We start from the raw sequence: 19,631 nt of genomic DNA, 5'->3' as shown, positions 1-19,631 counted from the left end.
TGACACAGATGGGGGGTCAGAGTTCAGTCAAAGGGTCAGTAGTTGGTTACAATCTGAGAAACAGACAGGATCAGTTCTGTTAGAGATTCCATCTGAATCTACATGAAAGACCATAGGTGGGGTATGGTGGTATGAGCTGGCAGTGATAGACTAGACTTGGGACAATGTGTGGTAGTACACATGTAGCCAACATCATGGCTAATGGCCTCCTACACTCTAAAGGTAACAATTTACAGACGCAGGAGTAATTCCTATTCGTCCAAATATACCACTTACATACAGTGGGGCAAAAAAGTATTTAGTCAGCCACCAATTGTGCAAGTTCTCCCACTTAAAAAGATGAGAGATGCCTGTAATTTTCATCATAGGTACACTTCAACTATGACAGACAAAATGAGAAAAAAAAGTAGGATTTTTAATGAATTTATTTGCAAATTATGGTGGAAAATAAGTATTTGGTCAATAACAAAAGTTTATCTAATATACCCTTTGTTGGCAATGACAGAGGTCAAACGTTTTCTGTAAGTCTTCACAAGGTTTTCACACACTGTTGCTGGTATTTTGGKCCATTCCTCCATGCAGATCTCCTCTAGAGCAGTGATGTTTTGGGGCTGTTGCTGGGCGACACGGACTTTCAACTCCCTCCAAAGATTTTCTATGGGGTTGAGATCTGGAGACTGGCTAGGCCACTCCAGGACCTTGAAATGCTTCTTACGAAGCCACTCCTTRGTTGCCCGGGCGGTGTGTTTGGGATCATTGTCATGCTGAAAGACCCAGCCACGTTTCATCTTCAATGCCCTTGCTGATGGAAGGAGGTTTTCACTCAAAATCTCACGATACATGGCCCCATTCATTCTTTCCTTTACACGGATCAGTCGTCCTGGTCCCTTTGCAGAAAAACAGCCCCAAAGCATGATGTTTCCACCCCCATGCTTCACAGTAGGTATGGTGTTCTTTGGATGCAACTCAGCATTCTTTGTCCTCCAAACACGACGAGTTGAGTTTTTACCAAAAAGTTATATTTTGGTTTCATCTGACCATATGACATTCTCCCAATCTTCTTCTGGATCATCCAAATGCTCTCTAGCAAACTTCAGACGGGCCTGGACATGTACTGGCTTAAGCAGGGGGACACGTCTGGCACTGCAGGATTTGAGTCCCTGGCGGCGTAGTGTGTTACTGATGGTAGGCTTTGTTACTTTGGTCCCAGCTCTCTGCAGGTCATTCACTAGGTCCCCCCGTGTGGTTCTGGGATTTTTGCTCACCGTTCTTGTGATAATTTTGACCCCACGGGGTGAGATTTTGCGTGGAGCCCCAGATCGAGGGAGATTATCAGTGGTCTTGTATGTCTTCCATTTCCTAATAATTGCTCCCACAGTTGATTTCTTCAAACCAAGCTGCTTACCTATTGCAGATTCAGTCTTCCCAGCCTGGTGCAGGTCTACTTGTTTCTGGTGTCCTTTGACAGCTCTTTGGTCTTGGCCATAGTGGAGTTTGGAGTGTGACTGTTTGAGGTTGTGGACAGGTGTCTTTTATACTGATAACAAGTTCAAACAGGTGCCATTAATACAGGTAACGAGTGGAGGACAGAGGAGCCTSTTAAAGAAGAAGTTACAGGTCTGTGAGAGCCAGAAATCTTGCTTGTTTGTAGGTGACCAAATACTTATTTTCCACCATAATTTGCAAATAAATTCATTAAAAATCCTACAATGTGATTTTCTGGATTTTTTTTCCTCATTTTGTCTATCATAGTTGAAGTGTACCTATGATGAAAATTACAGGCCTCTCTCATCTTTTTAAGTGGGAGAACTTGCACAATTGGTGGCTGACTAAATACTTTTTTGCCCCACTGTACATATGGAAAAAATACCGGTATATACACTGAGTGGACAAAACATTAGGAATACCTGCTCTTTCTATGACATAGACTGACCAGGTGAATCCAGATGAAAGCTATGATTCCTTATTGATGTCACTTGTTAAATCCACTTCAATCAATGTAGATGAAGGGAAAGGACAGGTTAAAGAAGGATTTTTCAGCKTTGAGACAATTGAGACATGGATTGTGTATGTGTGTCATTCAGAGGATTTAAGTGCCTTTGAACGGGGTATGGTAGTAGGTGCRAGGCACAGCGGTTTGAATGTGTCAAGAACTGCAACGCTGCTGGAATTTTCACGCTCAACAGTTTCCCGTGTGTATCAAGAATGGTCCACCACCCAAAGGACATCCAGTGAACTTGACAACTGTGGGAAGCATTGGAGTCAACATGGGCCAGCATCCCTGTAGAACGCTTTCGACACTTTGTAGAGTCCATCCCCCGGCGAATTGAGGCTGTTCTGAGGGCAAAAAGGTGTGRAACTCAATATTAGGAAGGTGTTCATACAAACTATGAAAATGATTAGATGTATTTCTGTCCAAAATAATAGAGGAGCCATTATATGATTGACAACAGTATTTGACCCATGTAAACACATTCTGCCTGCCAAATTGAAGGAATACTCATCAGTAGAACTTTGTGCTTAGCAGATAGGTCAATGCTTTAMGATGGTCCACATGATTTTGTATGGTCTAGATAAGTTGTATTTTCCAACCACTTTGTGAGTCATGCAACATCTACAGAATGTTAACCGCGATGTTAACCACAACAGCCAGGTACAATCCAGAAACACTTGGAGTGAAGCAAAACACAAAGAAGGAGAACAAGTGACAAACAGATAACATTTAGGAGGAAGCAACACGCATATAAAGGAACAGATAGAAGAGACAAAAGAGGGATGAGAGAGGAGAGAGAAGAGAGGAGACAGAGAGAGAGAAGAGCGATAGAGAACAGAGAGATGTGGTTGCAGGCTGATGTGCAGTGGATGATGTGGTCACTCGATGCGTTGAGAGCTACCGCTCCAGTGTCTCCCTGCTCCCCTGCCCCTGGCCGCCCCATACCAGTTCTGTCTGTCGCACCTCAAGGGACATCTCATCCTCAGCCCCTTCCTCCACCTCCTCTCTCCCTTCGTCCTCCTCACCAATGTGGCAGCTCTACAACACACACAGATAAGGTAAAAAATAAATTATATACTTTAAATACATTCATATACAAATAACAATAACATGCTAAAATGTTACATCATAAAACGTACCTTTGCCATAATATCAGCGTATGCCATATATAGGTAATCTGTATCAAGTTTACTGTAACGATGAGAAGAAACAGAGGCTTAGGCAACATGTCAAAAGGTGGAGATGCGTATTTAGTGTTGAATTCAATCCAAAAGCTGCTCAACTAACATGCTTGAGGGAGAAAAGGAGAGTCCCACCTCTTTTCTGTGAGAGCGGTACGGCTGAAATGCAAAATGAGTTGGTGAAGGGGATCTGGCTTGGTCTCCGTCTCTTCCTCTTCTTCCTGCTCCATGGCTTTCTGTGTTTGAGAAAGAGATGTGGGAGTGAAACTATAGGAGGAAACTCGCAGGTCCTGAAATCCTTAAAAGGTGAGTCACGCATGCAGAGCTTACAGACAAGTCGTCTATCATTCTGTCCTCAAAGGAGTAGCCCTCAGTATGGATCCAGTTGCGTTTGTATCCTTCCAGGAACATATTGGAAGCTCTATGCCTGTGAGGCAGACAGAAAACCATGTTAGTGTCTGTATTGTACTTGTGGCTGTGTGTTACTTACTGCATATGTTTGAATGGGGCGGCAGGTAGCCTAGCATTTTAGAATGTTGGACCAGTAACAGAAAAGTCGCTGGTTCTAATCTCCGAGCAGACTAGGTGAAAAATCTGTCGATGTGCATTTGAGCAAGGCGCTTAACCCTAATTGCTTCTGTAAATCGCTCTGGATAAGAGCGTCTGCTAGATTACTCAAATGTAAATACAAGACTGTAGTAGCGTCTCTAACCTGGGTAGGTTGTAGAGTGGAGTCATCCTAAAGCAGGCTACCACAGCCTTGCGTCTCTGCTTGGAGAGCAGTTTGTGCCACACCATCTTTTTGGATTTGAAGGGGTGCTCCGTCTAAGTGAGATGAGATAATTGAGAGAAACGGCACCACTGACATCATGCCATGTGTGTGAAGTAGGACTATAGGGATACTGTAGGATTATATTGATGTTGTAGTATTGAAGTACTGGGTATACTACTCTACTCACCACCTCAATGTGATAGAGAACAGCTGACACCTCCTGCACCCTCTTCACCACTTTCTCTGGAGCGTCAGCATCCTCAGCCTTCCCTGCCATCTCCTTATACAGGGACATCTGCCAGCGCATGGACGGGTTCTCTACCTGGACACAACACACACACACTGCAGCTGGGAGAACACGCACTGCAGCTGGGGGAACACTCACTTGCAGCCGGAGAACACACAGTGCAGCCGAAGGAACACACACTGCAGCCGGAGGAACACACAGTGCAGCCGAAGGAACCACACTGCAGCGAGGAACACACACTGCAGCCGGAGGAACACACACTGCAGCTAGAGGAACGCACTGCAGCCGGAGGAACACACACGCAGCTAGAGGAACGCACTGCAGCCGGAGGAACACACACTGCAGCCGGAGGAACACCACTGCAGCCGGAGGAACACACACTGCAGCCGGAGGAACACACAGTGCAGCCGGAGAACACACAGTGCAGCCGAGGAAACACACTGCAGCCGGAGGCACAGTCACTGCAGCCGGAGGAACACACACTGCAGCCGGAGGCACAGTCACTGCAGCCGGAGGAACACACACTGCAGCCGGAGGAACACACACCTGCAGCCGGAGTCACACACACTGCAAGCGGAGGAAACACACACTGCAGCCGGAGTCACACACACTGCAGCCGGAGGAAACACACACTGCAGCCGGAAACACACACTGCAGGGCCGGAAGAACAAACACACACTGCAGCCGGAGGAACACACACTGCAGCCGGAAGAACACACACTGCAGCCGGAGTCACACTCACTGCAGCCGGAGGAACACACAGTGCAGCCGGAAGAACACACACTGCAGCCGGAGGAACACCACAGGACTTCACCACGTATCACTTTACTGCACCAACCCAGTCCATCTTACCTTGCCTTGAAGATGCAGGTTGTTTTGCAAAAACTCTCTTACTTCCTCATCCGTGTCCCTCTGGAAGAAAAATGTTGTTTAACATTTATTTTGGAACTATTTCTGTGTCTGGATATACAGCCCTATGGGTCTGGCACAAACAACTAGTCATACTACGGCAGAGTTATTTAAGACAGCCGAGGGCAGACTACCAAAGAGTATCGTATCTTGGCCAGGTTGATAAGCTCCTGATCAGCAGGGGAGCACATGTTGAGGCCGATGGGGAGCATCTTTTTCAGGGCAGCCACAATAAGTGACGTCTGCACTGAGTAACGATCTCCCCGTCTTTTCTTCTTGGTACGCTCCACGTCTGAGCCACCAGCCTAAGAACACAAGGAGGGACCAAGCCAAGAACATAAGGAGGGACCAAGGCATCTTCTTCATGCATAAAGCCACAACCAATACATGCATTGAACAACATAGAAATTAACATAGCTTAGTATTGAACAACATATCAATTACCACTGCTTAGCATTGAACAACAAATACATTAACACTGCTTAGCATTGAACAACATATACATTAACACTGCTTAGCATTGAACAACATATACATCAACACTGCCTAGCATTGAACAACATATCAATTAACACTGCTTGGCATTGAACACCATCAATTACCACTGCTTAGCATTGAACCCATGGCACTGATTCGATGGCACAACACTTACAATCACTTACATTTTTCAATAAGAGTCCTGTTCTACCTCTTAACCATGAAAATTATTATTATGAACACTACAATAGAAAAGCAACTACTTCTACATTATACACTCAGTGGACAGTTCATTAGGTACACCCATATAGTACTGGGTCAGACCCCCCCTTTGCCTCCAGAACAGCCTGAATTCTTCAGGGAATGGATTATACAAGGTGTGGTGTTCCTAAGTTGCTCAATTGGTATCAAGGGACCTAACGTGTACCAGGAAAACATACCCCACATTATTTCACCACCAACCTCTATCGTTAACACCAGGCAGGATGAGGCCATGGACTCATGCTCCTTATGCCAAATCCTGACAGAAACCGGGATTGGTCGGACCAGGCGATCTTTTTCCACTCCTCAATTGTCCAGTGTTGGTGATCTTGTGCCCACTGGAGCCGCTTCTTCTTGTTTTTAGCTGATAGCAGTGGAACCCGGTGTGGTCGTCTGCTGCAATAGCCCATGCGTGACAAGGACTGATGAGTTGTGCGTTCCGAGATGCCATTCTGCACACCAATGTTGTACTGTGCCATTATTTGACTGTTTGTGGCACGCCTCCTTCAACCTCTCTCATCAACAAGCTGTTTTCGCCCACAGGACTGCCGCTAACTGGATTATTTTCGTTTGTCACACCATTCTTTGTAAACCCTAGACACCGCGTGAAAAGCCCAGGAGGCTGGCCGTTTCTGAGAACGTTCAATCGAACAGTAACTGAATGCCTTGATGCCTGTCTGAGTGTTTTATATAGCAAGCCACGGCCACGAGACTGTAGGAGCCAACCATTTTTGTGAATGAAGTGGTGTACCTAATAAACTGGCTACTGAGTGTATATTTACATTACATTAAATAATCTCCATCACGTGTCAAACACATTCCACGGAGGGCTGAGTGTCTGCTGGTTATCACTCCTCCCTTGTACTTGATCGATGAATTAAGGTCACTGATTAGTAAGGAACTACCTTCACCTGGTTGTCTAGGTCTTAGTTAAGAACTCCCCTCACCTGGTTGTCTAGGTCTTAGTAAGGAACTCCCCTCACCTGGTTGTCTAGGTCTCAGTTAAGAACTCCCCTCACCTGGTTGTCTNGAACTCCCCTCACCTGGTTGTCTAGGTCTTAGTAAGGAACTCTCCTCACCTGGTTGTCTAGGTCTTAGTAAGGAACTCTCCTCACCTGGTTGTCTAAGTCTTAATTGAAAGGAAATCCCAAAAACCAGCAGACACTAGGCCATCCATGGAATGAGTTTGACATCCTAGATGTACATGACATCTACACATTGTGCAATGTACTAAAAACCATAATGTGCTCTTGTCACATTATTTCCAGCTTGATACCTGCAATCCAGTGGAAATGTGACCATTGCTTCTCATTTCAATGACCTGTTGAGTTACAATGTGTCCCCGTACCTGTTTACCCAGGCTGTAGCTGTCACAAAATACCATTAATTAACAGTTAACACCCTCTAATATCAAGAGCCATGGACTCCTCTCTGAACCCTTCAGTCTTGGTCAGTTCCTTCACATCATCATATTATTCAGTATTTGCTGCAGGTGGACAGGCAATGTACTGATAAAATAACCAAACTGCCCAGAATCAGGGCTACATCTCACCACCATAATGACCTGTTTCTGAACACTTGGCTGGTAAGGGGAGGGGAATGTGAGAATGTAACACTGTATTGAGGACAGGGGTTGGAGCTGGGGTGGAGGGTGTTGGGGAGGACAACTGAAAGGAATCATTCTAATCTGTAGGACAGGAAATCAGTGAAACTGCAMATAAAAACATGCTTACAAACGCATTCCATTCACATGAAAAATCCTCTTGTACAGTATGTTTCTCAGGTGCATTTGGCYCCAGCAGCACTAGGTGAATTCATGTGTTACATGGTTTTGGAAAGTAACAAAGCTCCTGTTGAAAACACACACAACTATTAGTTGTAAGTAGCATCATGTTAATAGGAATCTAGATTCAGATCAAGGTGTTAGCAACCAACTAGCAAATCACACAAGTAAACCAAATGTCCATGGGATATACGCCCCACATGGGATAAGTCCCATCGCCCCTGTGCTCTCCTCCCTCTCTCCTGTCTCGTTTCTGTGATGGAACATTATGGTCTGTTGTCTGCCCTCTCTGACGTCCCCTGCAAGCTTGTATGTAGTGTGTGTGTGTATTTCTCTGTCTCTCTGTCTGTCTGTGTGTGTATGTGTACACGTGTGTGTCATACAGCAGGCTGAGGTTGGCCCAGGGAGTGAAGATAACAGAGGACCAACGCACCAGAAACAGGAGAGGATGCAAAGCCCTAGAAACAGAGAATGTGTCATGACAATAAAAAAGGAAGAAAACCCCACCTAACTAAAATCAACTGGGTGCAAACTCATTGGCAGGATGATGGCACTCTGCTCCCACTGCTGCTTTGGGCAGGCCTGGTGCGGAGCCTAGTGCCASGAGCCCGACTACTGCAGAGTACTTTCATCAAGCGCCTCCAGACTTCCCCCCCCACTGGCAGGTCTGTGGTCCACTAGTGTTATAACAGTATGGTGCATGTCTGCTTTTTCTATCTGCCCTAGTGTGGAGCACTGTGTCTGTCACTCACACACTCTGTCACACAGGTGTGTTWATTCCTGTAATTCTATGCAGTTCAGCAGTAGAAAATGTGATATTAGTCTTCTAGCTGAGTGTTAATAGTGTCCACAGTGTTGACGATAGTGTAACTGGATCCAAAACGTATCAGTGATGCATGTAAGTCAATCCAGACAAGCTATTGTGCTCTATTTCTGTGTGTCCAGTTCTTTCCCATTGGTGTTGCAGTAAAGTGCAGAACACGTAGCTAGTTACTGAGTGGACATAGACAGCTGCCTCTACATACAAAGTAGAATTGCCACAAGTTGTGTGTGGGTGAATTGGAACGTGCTAGAAATGTGTGTGTGTGTGTGTGTGTGTGTGTGTGTGTGTGTGTGTGTGCGGTGTCCTAGTGTGCCACTGTGCCGGAGGAGTTGATGAAAAGCCCCCCAAAGTGAGGTGCCATGCGGTCAGCACAGCGGTCGTGCAGAAACAAAGTCTAACCTCTGAGTCGTTGCCCTAGAAACCCAGCGTGGACACAGAAAAAGAGGACAAGGGACAGTCAAAGAGAGAACTGTAAACCCTAGAGCTACTCAACCTCTCTACTGACATATACACTGCCTATCTATCTGGTTTGGAGAAGAAGTTTAACCTTTATTTAACTAGGCAAGTCAGTTAAAAACAAATTCTTATTTACAATGACGGTCTACCCCGGACAAACCCGGACGACGCTGGGCCAATTGTGCGCCGCACTATGGGACTCCCAATCACGGCCAGATGTGATGCAMCCTGGATTTGAACCAGGTACTGCAGTGATGTCTCTTGCACTGAGATGCAGTGTCTTAGACCACTGCGCCACTCGGGAGTGGATAGACAGGTCAAGGCAGGCATGGAAAACAGGGCACAAAGCCGTCATATCAAAATGACATTAAAAAAAAGTACGCTTTCCAATGTACCATACCTGCTGAAGATGTGGGGAAAATACTTGTTTGCCTTTACTTTTCGGCTGTTGTCAGTGATACAAGATATATACTTAAGTAACAAGATCTTTCATTTCAGAGTCAGATAAACTTGTGGACACCCATAGACCTCCAGTCATTGTGCTAACGCTAGTTAGCATTTGCTTAAACCTATGCAGACATCAAGTACAGTTTTGAAAAAGAACCACCAATTTGTATAGGTAAGATATACTCCACATGGTTAGCTACAATGGGTTAGGAGGATATCCCAAATTAATTGACAACCAAGTATGTAAAATGTTTTTATTTATTTTTTAAAGCAAACGATGCAGGATGTGAGACAAATTGCTGGCTGCATTGTTGCTGTGGTGTAAATGATGACAATGTATGATAGATGTTTCAGTAATTCATAGTCTACCCAAATCTGCTGACATCAGTCTAACATAAGGCTCTCCAACCGTGTTCACGGAAAGCTAAAACCTACAGGATGGTAGCGCTCCAGCAACAGAGTTGGAGAGGCCTGGCTAACATGCCACAACATTTAAACACTGAAGGTACWGTTGAAGTTGGAAGTTTACATACACTTAAGTTGGAGTCATTAAAACTKGTTTTTCAACCACTCCACACATTTCTTGTTAACAAACTATAGTTTTGGTAAGTCGGTTAGGACATCTAATTTGTGCATGATTATTTCACTTATAATTCACTGTATCACAATTCCAGTGGGTCAGAAGTTTACATACACTAAGTTGACTGTGCCTTTAAACAGCTCGGAAAAGTCCAGAAAATTATGTCATGGCTGTAGAACCTTCTGATAGGCTAATTGACATAATTTTAGTGGATTGTGGATGTATTTCAAGGCCTACCTTCAAACTCAGTGCCTATTTGCTTGACATCATGGGACAATCAAAAGAAATCAGCCAAGACCTCAGAAAAATAATTGTAGACCTCCACAAGTCTGGTTCATCCTTGGGAGGGATTTCCAAATGCCTGAAGGTACCACGTTCATCTGTACAAACAATAGTGCGCAAGTATAAACACCATTGGACCACGCAGCCGTCATACTGCTCAGGAAGGAGACGCGTTCTGTCTCCTAGAGATGAACGTACTTTGGTGTGAAAAGGGCAAATCAATCCCAGAACAACAGCAAAGGACCTTGTGAAGATGCTGGAAGAAACAGGTACAAAAGTATCAATATCCACAGTAAAACGAGTCCTAAATCGACATAACCTGAAAGGCTGCTCAGTAAGGAAGAACCACTGCTCCAAAGCCGCCATAAAAAAGCCAGACTATGGTTTGCAACTGCACGTGGGGACAAAGATCGTACTTTTTGGAGAAATGTCTTCTGGTCTGATGAAACAAAAATAGAACTGTTTGGCCATCGTTATGTTTGGAGGAAAAAGGGGGAGACTTGCAAACCGAAGAACACCATCCCAACCGTGAAGCACGGGGGTGGCAGCATCATGTTATGGGGGTGCTTTGCTGTAGGAGGGACTGGTGCACACAAAGTAGATGGCATCATGAGGTAGGAAAATTAGGTGGATATATTGATCAACATCTCAAGACATCAGTCAGGAAGTTAAAGCTTGGTCGCAAATGGGTKTTTCAAATGGACAATGACCCCAAGCATACTTCCAAAGTTGTGGCAAAATGGCTTAAGGACAACAAAGTCAAGGTATTMGAGTYGCCATCACAAAACCCTGACCTCAATCCTATAGACAATTTGTGGGCAGAACTGAAAAAGTGTGTGTGAGCAAGGAGGCCTACAAACCTGACTCCGTTACACCAGCTCTGTCAGGAGGAATGGGCCAAAATTCACCCAACTTATTGTGGGAAGCTTGTGGAAGGCTACCCAAAACGTTTGACCCATGTTAAACAATTGAAAGGCAATGCTACCAAATACTAATTGAGTGTATGTAAACTTCTGACCCACTAGGAATGTGATGAAAGAAATAAAAGCTGAAATAAATKATTCTCTCTACTATTATTCTGACATTTCACATTCTTAAAATAAAGTGGTGATCCTAACTGACCTAACACAGGGAATTTTTACTAGGATTAAATGTCAGGAATTGTGAAAAACTGAGTTTAAATGTATTTGGCTAAGCTGTATGTAAACTTCCGACTTCAACTGTAAATTAATGACTTTTTAACCCCAGATGGTCTGTATTGGCTCACCGTGCTCATCTTGCTCTTGCTGTCAGCAGTGAGGAAAGACATGTTATTAATCTCATTCATCACCACAAAGTTCTGCTCTTCTCGCTTGAAGTTCTGCAGAGACACAAGATAGAGAGAGAAATGTCATCAGATCAAATCAAATCGAAGTTTATAGGTTGCGTACACAGATTTGACACAGAGAGGTGACATGACATGTTCATCCAGAAGAGGCGCTTCTAGTGGCCGGGGACTTTAATTCAGGCAAACTTAAATCAGTTTTACCACATTTTTACCAGCATGTCACATGTGCAACCAGAGGGTAAAAAATTCTAGACCACCTTTACTCCACACACAGAGATGCATACAAAGCTCTCCCCAGCCCTCCATTTAGCAAATCTGACCATAATTCTATCCTCCTGATTTCTGCTTACAAGCAAAAACGAAAGCAGGAAGTACCAGTGACTCAATACAGAAGTGGTCAGATGACACGGATGCTACGCTACAGGACTGTTTTGCTAGCACAGGCTGGAATATGTTCCGGGATTCATCCAACGGCATTGAAGAGTTTTCCACCTCAGTCATCGGCTTCATCAATAAGTGCATCGATGACGTCATCCCCAAAGTGACTGTACGTACATACCCCAACCAGAAGCCATGGATTACAGGCAACATCTGCATCGAGCTAAAGGCTAGAGCTGCCGCTTTCAAGGAGTGGGACACTAATCCGGACCCTTATAAGAAATCCCGCTATGCCCTCAGACGAACCATCAAACAAGCAAAGCGCCAATACAGGATTAAGATTGAATCCTACTACACCGGCTCTGACGCTCGTCGGATGTGGCAGGGCTTGAAAACTATTACGGACTACAAAGGGAATGCACAAGKGCACCAGCTGTTCTGGATGACTGTGTGATAACGCTATCGGTAGCCGATGTGAGAAAGAACTTTAAACAGGTCAACATTCACAAAGCCGTGGGGCCGGACGGATTTCCAGGACGTGTACTCAAAGCATGCGCGGACCAACTGGCTMTCACGCCCTGATCTGTTTCACCTGTCTTTGTGATTGTCTCCACCCACCTCCAGGTGTCTCCTGTTTTCCCCATTAGTCCCTGGTGTATTTATCCCTGTGTTTCCTGTCTCTCTGTGCCAGTTCATCTTGTTTTGCCAAGTCAACCAGCGTTTCTCCTAGCTCCTATTTTTACCAGTCTGTTTTTTCCTAGCCCTCCTGGTTTTGACCTGTGCCTGTCCTGACACCGAATCCGTCTGCCTGACCACCCTGCCTGTCCTGACCTCGAGCCTGCCTATCCCCTGGTACTGTTTGGACTCTGACCTGGTTTATGAACTATCGCCTGTCCTCGACCTGCATTTTGCCTACCCCAATTGGCATAATAAATATCGGCGCTCAACCATCTGCATCCTGTGTCTGCATTTGGGTCTCGCCTTGTGCCCTTAAACTGGCAAGTGTCTTCACTGACATTTTCAACCTCTCTCTGACCGAATCTGTAATACCTACATGTTTCAAGCAGACCACCAAAGTCGCTGTGGCCAAGGAAGCGAAGMTAACCTGCCTAAATGATTACCGCCCCGTAGCACTCACGTCAGTAGCCATGAAGTGCTTTGAAAGGCTGGTCATGGCTCACATCAACAGCATCCTCCCTGCACACCCTAGACCCACTCCAATTTGCATACTACCCCAACAGATCCACAGATGACGCAATCTCAATTGCACTCCACACTGCCCTTTCCCACCTGGACAAAACGAACACCTATATGAGAATGCTGTTCATTGACTACAGCTCAGCGTTCAACACCATAGTGCCCTCAAAGCTCATCACTAAGCTAAGAACCCTGGGACTAAACACCTCCCTCTGCAACTGGATCCTGGACTTCCTGACGTGCCGCCCCCAGGTGGTAAGGGTAGGTAACAACATGTCTGCCACGCTGATCCTCAACACTGGGGCACATCAGGGGTGTGTACTTAGTCTCCTCCTGTACTCCCTGTTCACCCACGACTGCATGGCCAAATACGACTCCAACACCATCATTAAGTTTGCTAACGACACAACAGTGGTAGGCCTGATCACCAACAGCCTATAGGGAGGAGGTCAGAGAACTGGCAGTGTGGTGCCAGGACAACAACCTCCCCCTTAATGTGAGCAAAACAATGGAGCTGATCGTGGACTACAGGAAAAGGCGGGCCGAGCAGGCCCCCACTAACATCGACAGGGCTGTAGTGGAGCTGGTCGAGAGTTTCAAGTTCCTTGGTGTCCACATCACCAACGAACTATGATGGTCCAAACACACCAAGACAGTCGTGAAGAGGGCATGACAGAACCTCCCCCCCCCCCAGGAGACTGAAAAGATTTGGCATGGGTCCTCAGATCCCCAAGAAGTTCTACAGCTGCACCATCGAGAGCATCCTGACTGGTTGCATCACCGCCTGGTATGGCAACTGCTCGGCATCTGACCGTAAGGCGCTACAGAGGGTAGTGTGTACGGCCCAGTACATCAATGGGGCCAAGTTTCCTGCCATCCAGYACCTGTATAATAGGCGGTGTCAGAGGAAATCCCATAAAATTGTCAGAGACTCCAGTCACCCAAGTCATAGACTGTTTTCTCTGCTACCACAAGGCAAGCGGTACCGGAGCGGCAAGTCTAGGATCAAAAGGCTCCTTAACAGCTTCTACCCCCAAGCCATAAGACTGCTGAACAGTTAATRAAATGGCTACCAGGACTATTTACATTGCCCCCCCATTTGTTTTGTACACTGCTGCTACTGGCTGTTTACTATCTATGCATAGTCACTTCACCCCTACCTACATGTACAAATTACCTCGACTAACGTGTACCTCCGCACACTGACTCGGTACACCCTGTGTATAGCCTCGTTATTCTTATGTTATTGTGTTACTTTTTATWATTTTTTACTTTAGTTTAATTAGTAAATATTTTCTTAACAATATTTCTTGAACTGCACTGTTGGTTAAGGGCTTGTAAGTAAGCATTTCACTGTAAGGTCTARACTTGTTGTATGTGYCGCATGTGACAAATAAAGTTTGATTTGATTTGATTTGAGAGAAACAGTTGTCACCTTTCAGGGGTTTACACTCACATGAGATTTGGACCAGAATATGAAGACCTCTCCAACCATTCTGAAGAGCTCCTCTGCATCTGGGTCTMGGCATGTCAACCACCTTGCCCTGCAAATGGAGGACATCTCTTTGAGGTACTACTTATGGAGACCATCAATACAACAACAAACATGTATGCAAAGACAACTGGCAGGGGGAATGGTTTCTGACATACAGTACTGTTAGACAGGATACTGGATATGAAAGGGTGTACTACATATCTACAGAAAAAACATGAGCAGCCACTAGTTTGCCTGTGTACTGTACCTGTTATTGTCCACATAGCGGATGAGGAGAGGGTAGAGGGCGTACAGGTCCCTGCAGAGCACAGCAAACTCCTCCCTGATGGTGCCCTCCTCCTCGTCCCCCTCGGCCTTCCCCTCCATACGCAGGTGGTCCTCCTCTGCCACCACCTTCCCTGTCCTCTTCTTCAGCTTCTCCATGGTAGGGATGAAATGGGACTTGAGCATCTCTGGCTTGGCCCTGCTCACAATAGGCTGGGAGAAGACTAGGGATGGAAGAGGAGTGGTGATGGTGAGTTGGCAAGAAAACACACACACACACACAGGTACATTAGACATGTAAAGCATTGTGGCAACCTCACCAGCCAGCCTCTTCATCCAGGAGGCCTCGTCAATTCCCAGGTTGTTGACGACGATCTTCATGATGCTGCCCAGCAGCTGGTTGAGCTGCTCAGAGGTGACGTCGGTGCAGATCTGGCCCTCCAGCTCAGGGAAGTTCTCTACTCCTCTTTCCCACCAGCGGGGCAGGTAGTTACACAGCATGGGCAGAGTTATCTCGATCACATGGGGCATCTCTGTGTAACGGGCACCTGACTCTGCCAAGTCCCCGATCTCTTTCAATAGAACGTCTAGCTCTGGTATGTCCTGGCATAACTCCTGGACCTCATTGGGCAGACCCAGGACTATGGACATCAAGACACAGAGACAGAGAGAGGCCGACAGACAGACAGACAGAGGCCGACAGACAGACAGACAGAGGCCGACAGACAGACAGAGAGAGGCCGACAGACAGAGAGAGGCCAACAGACAGACGGACGGACGGACGGACGGACGGACGGACGGACGGACGGACGGACAGACAGACAGACAGACAGACAGACAGACAGACAGACAGACAGACAGACAGACAGAAACAGAGAGAGAGAGAGAGAGAGAGAGAGAGAGGCAGAGAGAGAGAGGAGAAAAAAAGAGAAGATGAGAGAGAGTGTTGAGGAACTTGAATATAAGTTCTGAGTGGACAGAGAACAAATCACAAGCATTAGCTGGACACTCACTGGCTCTTTCTCTGGGGGTCTTGGTGGTGTAAACAGAGAAGGAGTTGTACTCATTGAGATGGGGCTCCAGGTAGGCCACAGGCATAGCAGCCGCCAGATGGGCCAGACACTCCCCCAGGGCTGGCCTCTGCCTGGACAAGGGAAGACAAGGGCAGTCAAACTCACAGATGATCAGGTTTGTATTGCTGTACTGTTCACAAAGATAAACAGAGCCAGATCCAGACTCACCTCTCCACATGAGGGTTCTTGACAGTACCCAGGGAGTAGATGGCGCACATGATGCGGTAACACGACATCTGGAGGTCATCCACTGACCACCACAAACACACACACACACACACACACACAAAAACACACATGAACACGAACATACACGGTTAACACAGTCCACAAGACATGCACATTTTTCACAATTCTGAGAGTAAGTAAACTGGAATGATGTGTCATCACATGAATGCCGTGATGACACATGACTCACAAATGACATCATCTCCAAACTGGTGCTGAGAGATGTGGTCGAACAGGGAGGTGAGGACTGGGAGCAGAGCAATGGTGGTGTAGTTGATGTTCTGGGACACGCCTTTCACCTGCTGTAGAGGGACCACACAGTAAAACATGGTGAACAAGATTGAAAGACAATACTTCTGGAATAGTTCCATTCCTACCTGTTCTCTTGTAGACACTTTGCTCTTACCTGGTTGCCTTTAGACACCTTTCCCAGTTTGAGGTTCTCCACCATCTTCTCTATATCATCAGCTGCACCCTCAAAGAATGACCTGAGCCCTGCCTTCACGATTTCAGGCCCAGACTTCATCACCGTCCTGAGGAATACAGAGCAGGGAGGGAACAGAGGAAGGCCTGAGATGACACATTTGATCCATTACCGTCGTATTTGGATTGTGAACACATTTCAGAGAAGTGAAGATTACCTTGCGTCGAGAGATCGTGCKAGGATGTGAAGACAGTTGACAATAGCAGGGGCGTCATTTCCTATACAGGATAGACAAAGTCACCTAGATATAATGAAGGCTGGCAACATCAAGATAAATTATTTTGGATTTACAGTACCAGGTAGAAAAACCTTCAATGCAAGTACATTAGTTCAAATGACATCAACTCAAATCAGCATGAGAAGGGGAGAAAGCCAAGCACAGGTAATCAGAGTCAGAGGTGGACGAACAGCGGACAGTGAATAGAGATACAGTGGGGAGGGTCAAACACAAGTTAGACAGAAACAGAGCAGGAATGACGGGACAGAACTAAATCATCAGGACAAAGACGATTTCTTACCAAAGAGAGAAACTCTGTGTCTCACCAGAGCAGCCATTTTACAGAAGATGCTACAGCGACACCCAATAGAAAGGAGAGAGGAAACGCAGAGGAAGGTAAAGATTGATGAAAGGTAATGAATGATGAAAGGTAATGAATGATGAAAGGTAATGAATGATGAAAGGTAATGAATTATGAAAGGTAATGAATTATGAAAGGTAATGAATTATGAAAGGTAAGAGGAAAAATTTGAAATTACAGCACAGGTTCCAAAAGAGACACTTGACATGATGAGTAGAGATATATGAAAGTGGCGAAAGCCAACTAACTAAACTGAGGTGTAGCAATACACATGTAATACAGTGTGTGACAGAGTTACCTGGCAATCATCTCTTTCTCCTTGTTAGAGGAATGTCCTCCAGTTCCCAGGACTTTGGCCGGTGTGGACAGGAAGTACAGACAGTGGTTTTTAAAGTACTGATTGATCAGGGGCAACAGGATCTGAGACAAACACAGTTCATCATCATCATCATCATATATTCTTATACCCCTGCAGTAAACATTTAACAGCTGGATCAAATGCCATCTCTCCTCCTCTCTAGATAGGCCTGTTTCAAAGTGATTCTGCTCTCACCTTTGCAAAGAATTTGATCTCCTGCTCATGAGGCGACTTCTCCACTCTGCCACTGCTCACCACAGCCTCTGAATGAAACCCACAAGACAACATTATGGAGTATTGTTATCGTGTTAAATGTCAACATTGACTCTACACTGATTCAATCAGTTGCTCAATAACAAAGCACTATTTCATTGGTTATCATCATCCACCCTCCTCCCAGAGCCCACTCTACCAAGATGAGCTATGAACTCCTGGGCGATCTCCATCCACTTTAACAGCTTCTGCAGGAAACCATAAGCAAAGCGCTTCTCGATAGATGAGATGTCTGACTCCATGTCTTTCATCCCCCTGGAGAAAGAATTCAAAAGCATGACTTATCAATACATATTCAGTTGCTTCTTCAACTTGATACCTTCAATGACTTTTCCTTTTACCTGGTGACTGCAAATCCATTGATTTGAAGGAATTTAAGAAGCTCATGAGCCTTTTCCCTGTCTCGTGCCTTTTCCTTTGCTGTCAGGGTGTCATAGGGTACAAGCAAAGGGTGGGAGCCTCCTCCTACACACAGTCAAAACACACACAAAGTTCCCATTAACTTTTTTTTAAAGAAAAAGGTGACTGGCAATTCTGTAGGCAATATCCTCTTTGTTTTCTGAACAGAATGACCTCTGACCTTTGGACTGCAGCTCCATCTTCTTCTTGCGACCCCAGGTATTGTGATAGTTCTCTGCAAGCTGTTCTGCCATGGACTGGGGAAAGGAGAAATTATGAAAARATTGATCACATTACAGTTTGTAAAGTAATTGAGAGGGATGGGTAGCCTAGTGGTTAGAGCGTTGGACTAGTAACCAGAAGGTTGCAAGATCGAATCCCTGAGCTGACAAGGTAAAAATKTGTCGTTCTGCCCCTGAACAAGGCAGTTAACCCACTGTTCCTAGGCCGTCARTGAAAATAAGAATTTGTTCTTAACTGACTTGCCTAGTTGAATAAAGATAAAATACTTTAGTGCCATCATACCTGCAGCTCTCTTGACAGTGCCATGTGGGAGATCTCAATCGGTTGGGGACTGTAGCCATGGCTGGGGTCGTATGTTGCCTGAAATACACACATTTATTCATACTGTTTTTATTATCTCTGTCCACAGAGATCCTATTAAATCTCAAATGTAATTTTATGMGTTATTCATCCTTTCCTATCGTCCTTTTCTCTGTACCTGTGCAGTCTGAGAGATTTTCCGAGCCGCCTTCTTTTGCTCAGTCTTGGCTTCCTCTCCTTCCCTCATTTGATCCAGAGTCCACTCCCACGCAATTATAGCCTTCATGGACTCTTTGATGGGCCAACGGTAGATCTCTTTGTCCTACAAGGGAAGAGATCATTACAGACAGAGGGAATCAGAGAGCAGCAATGGTAACAATGGGGGCGGCAGGGTAGCCTAGTGGTTAGAGCGTTGGACTAGTAACCGAAAGGTTACAAGTTCAAATCCCCGAGCTGACAAGGTACAAATCTGTCGTTCTGCCCCTGAACAGGCAGTTAACCCACTGTTCCTAGGCRGTCATTGAAAATAAGAATTTGTTCTTAACTGACTTYCCTAGTTAAATAAAGGTAAAATAAATAAAWAAATCTGTGGTTGTTGACAGAAAAGACTATGCATTGTAAGAAAATGATCAACTGTGCCTCTTACCTTCTCTGAGAATGTTTTGTACGGTCGGAGCATGGGGTGAGTTTTAGAATCTTCATCCAACATCTCTCCATATGTCCAGTTGTTCTGAATCTGCAGGTGAGCATACATACAACATTATTGTTTAAAACACCATACATTGTACAATTTGCTGTACAACTGATACACAAACGTTTATTG

The 19,631-nt window shown here is 45.5% G+C and overlaps 1 protein-coding gene across 1 annotated transcript in view; it reads right to left on the bottom strand.

Annotated features, from left to right (window-relative positions):
- The window catches only part of LOC111964257 (ryanodine receptor 1-like), an 85,073-nt gene that overhangs the window by 23,819 nt on the left and 41,623 nt on the right, over positions 1-19,631 (bottom strand). The window contains 27 exon segments of the mRNA XM_070443671.1: positions 2,939-3,031; positions 3,133-3,184; positions 3,310-3,410; positions 3,505-3,601; positions 3,887-3,999; positions 4,134-4,268; positions 5,046-5,105; positions 5,237-5,407; positions 8,846-8,860; positions 11,479-11,571; positions 14,570-14,657; positions 14,856-15,096; positions 15,193-15,513; positions 15,886-16,016; positions 16,114-16,195; positions 16,364-16,475; positions 16,580-16,706; positions 16,815-16,875; positions 17,176-17,225; positions 17,534-17,655; positions 17,789-17,856; positions 18,006-18,121; positions 18,208-18,331; positions 18,447-18,522; positions 18,791-18,868; positions 18,987-19,130; positions 19,455-19,544. Of these exon segments, the coding sequence (XP_070299772.1) occupies positions 2,939-3,031; positions 3,133-3,184; positions 3,310-3,410; positions 3,505-3,601; positions 3,887-3,999; positions 4,134-4,268; positions 5,046-5,105; positions 5,237-5,407; positions 8,846-8,860; positions 11,479-11,571; positions 14,570-14,657; positions 14,856-15,096; positions 15,193-15,513; positions 15,886-16,016; positions 16,114-16,195; positions 16,364-16,475; positions 16,580-16,706; positions 16,815-16,875; positions 17,176-17,225; positions 17,534-17,655; positions 17,789-17,856; positions 18,006-18,121; positions 18,208-18,331; positions 18,447-18,522; positions 18,791-18,868; positions 18,987-19,130; positions 19,455-19,544 (2,961 nt within the window).

This window comes from Salvelinus sp. IW2-2015, linkage group LG5 (assembly GCF_002910315.2).
Source record: "Salvelinus sp. IW2-2015 linkage group LG5, ASM291031v2, whole genome shotgun sequence".
In the NCBI taxonomy this organism is placed as follows: domain Eukaryota; kingdom Metazoa; phylum Chordata; class Actinopteri; order Salmoniformes; family Salmonidae; genus Salvelinus; species Salvelinus sp. IW2-2015.
This window is presented reverse-complemented; position numbering and strand designations above follow the sequence as displayed.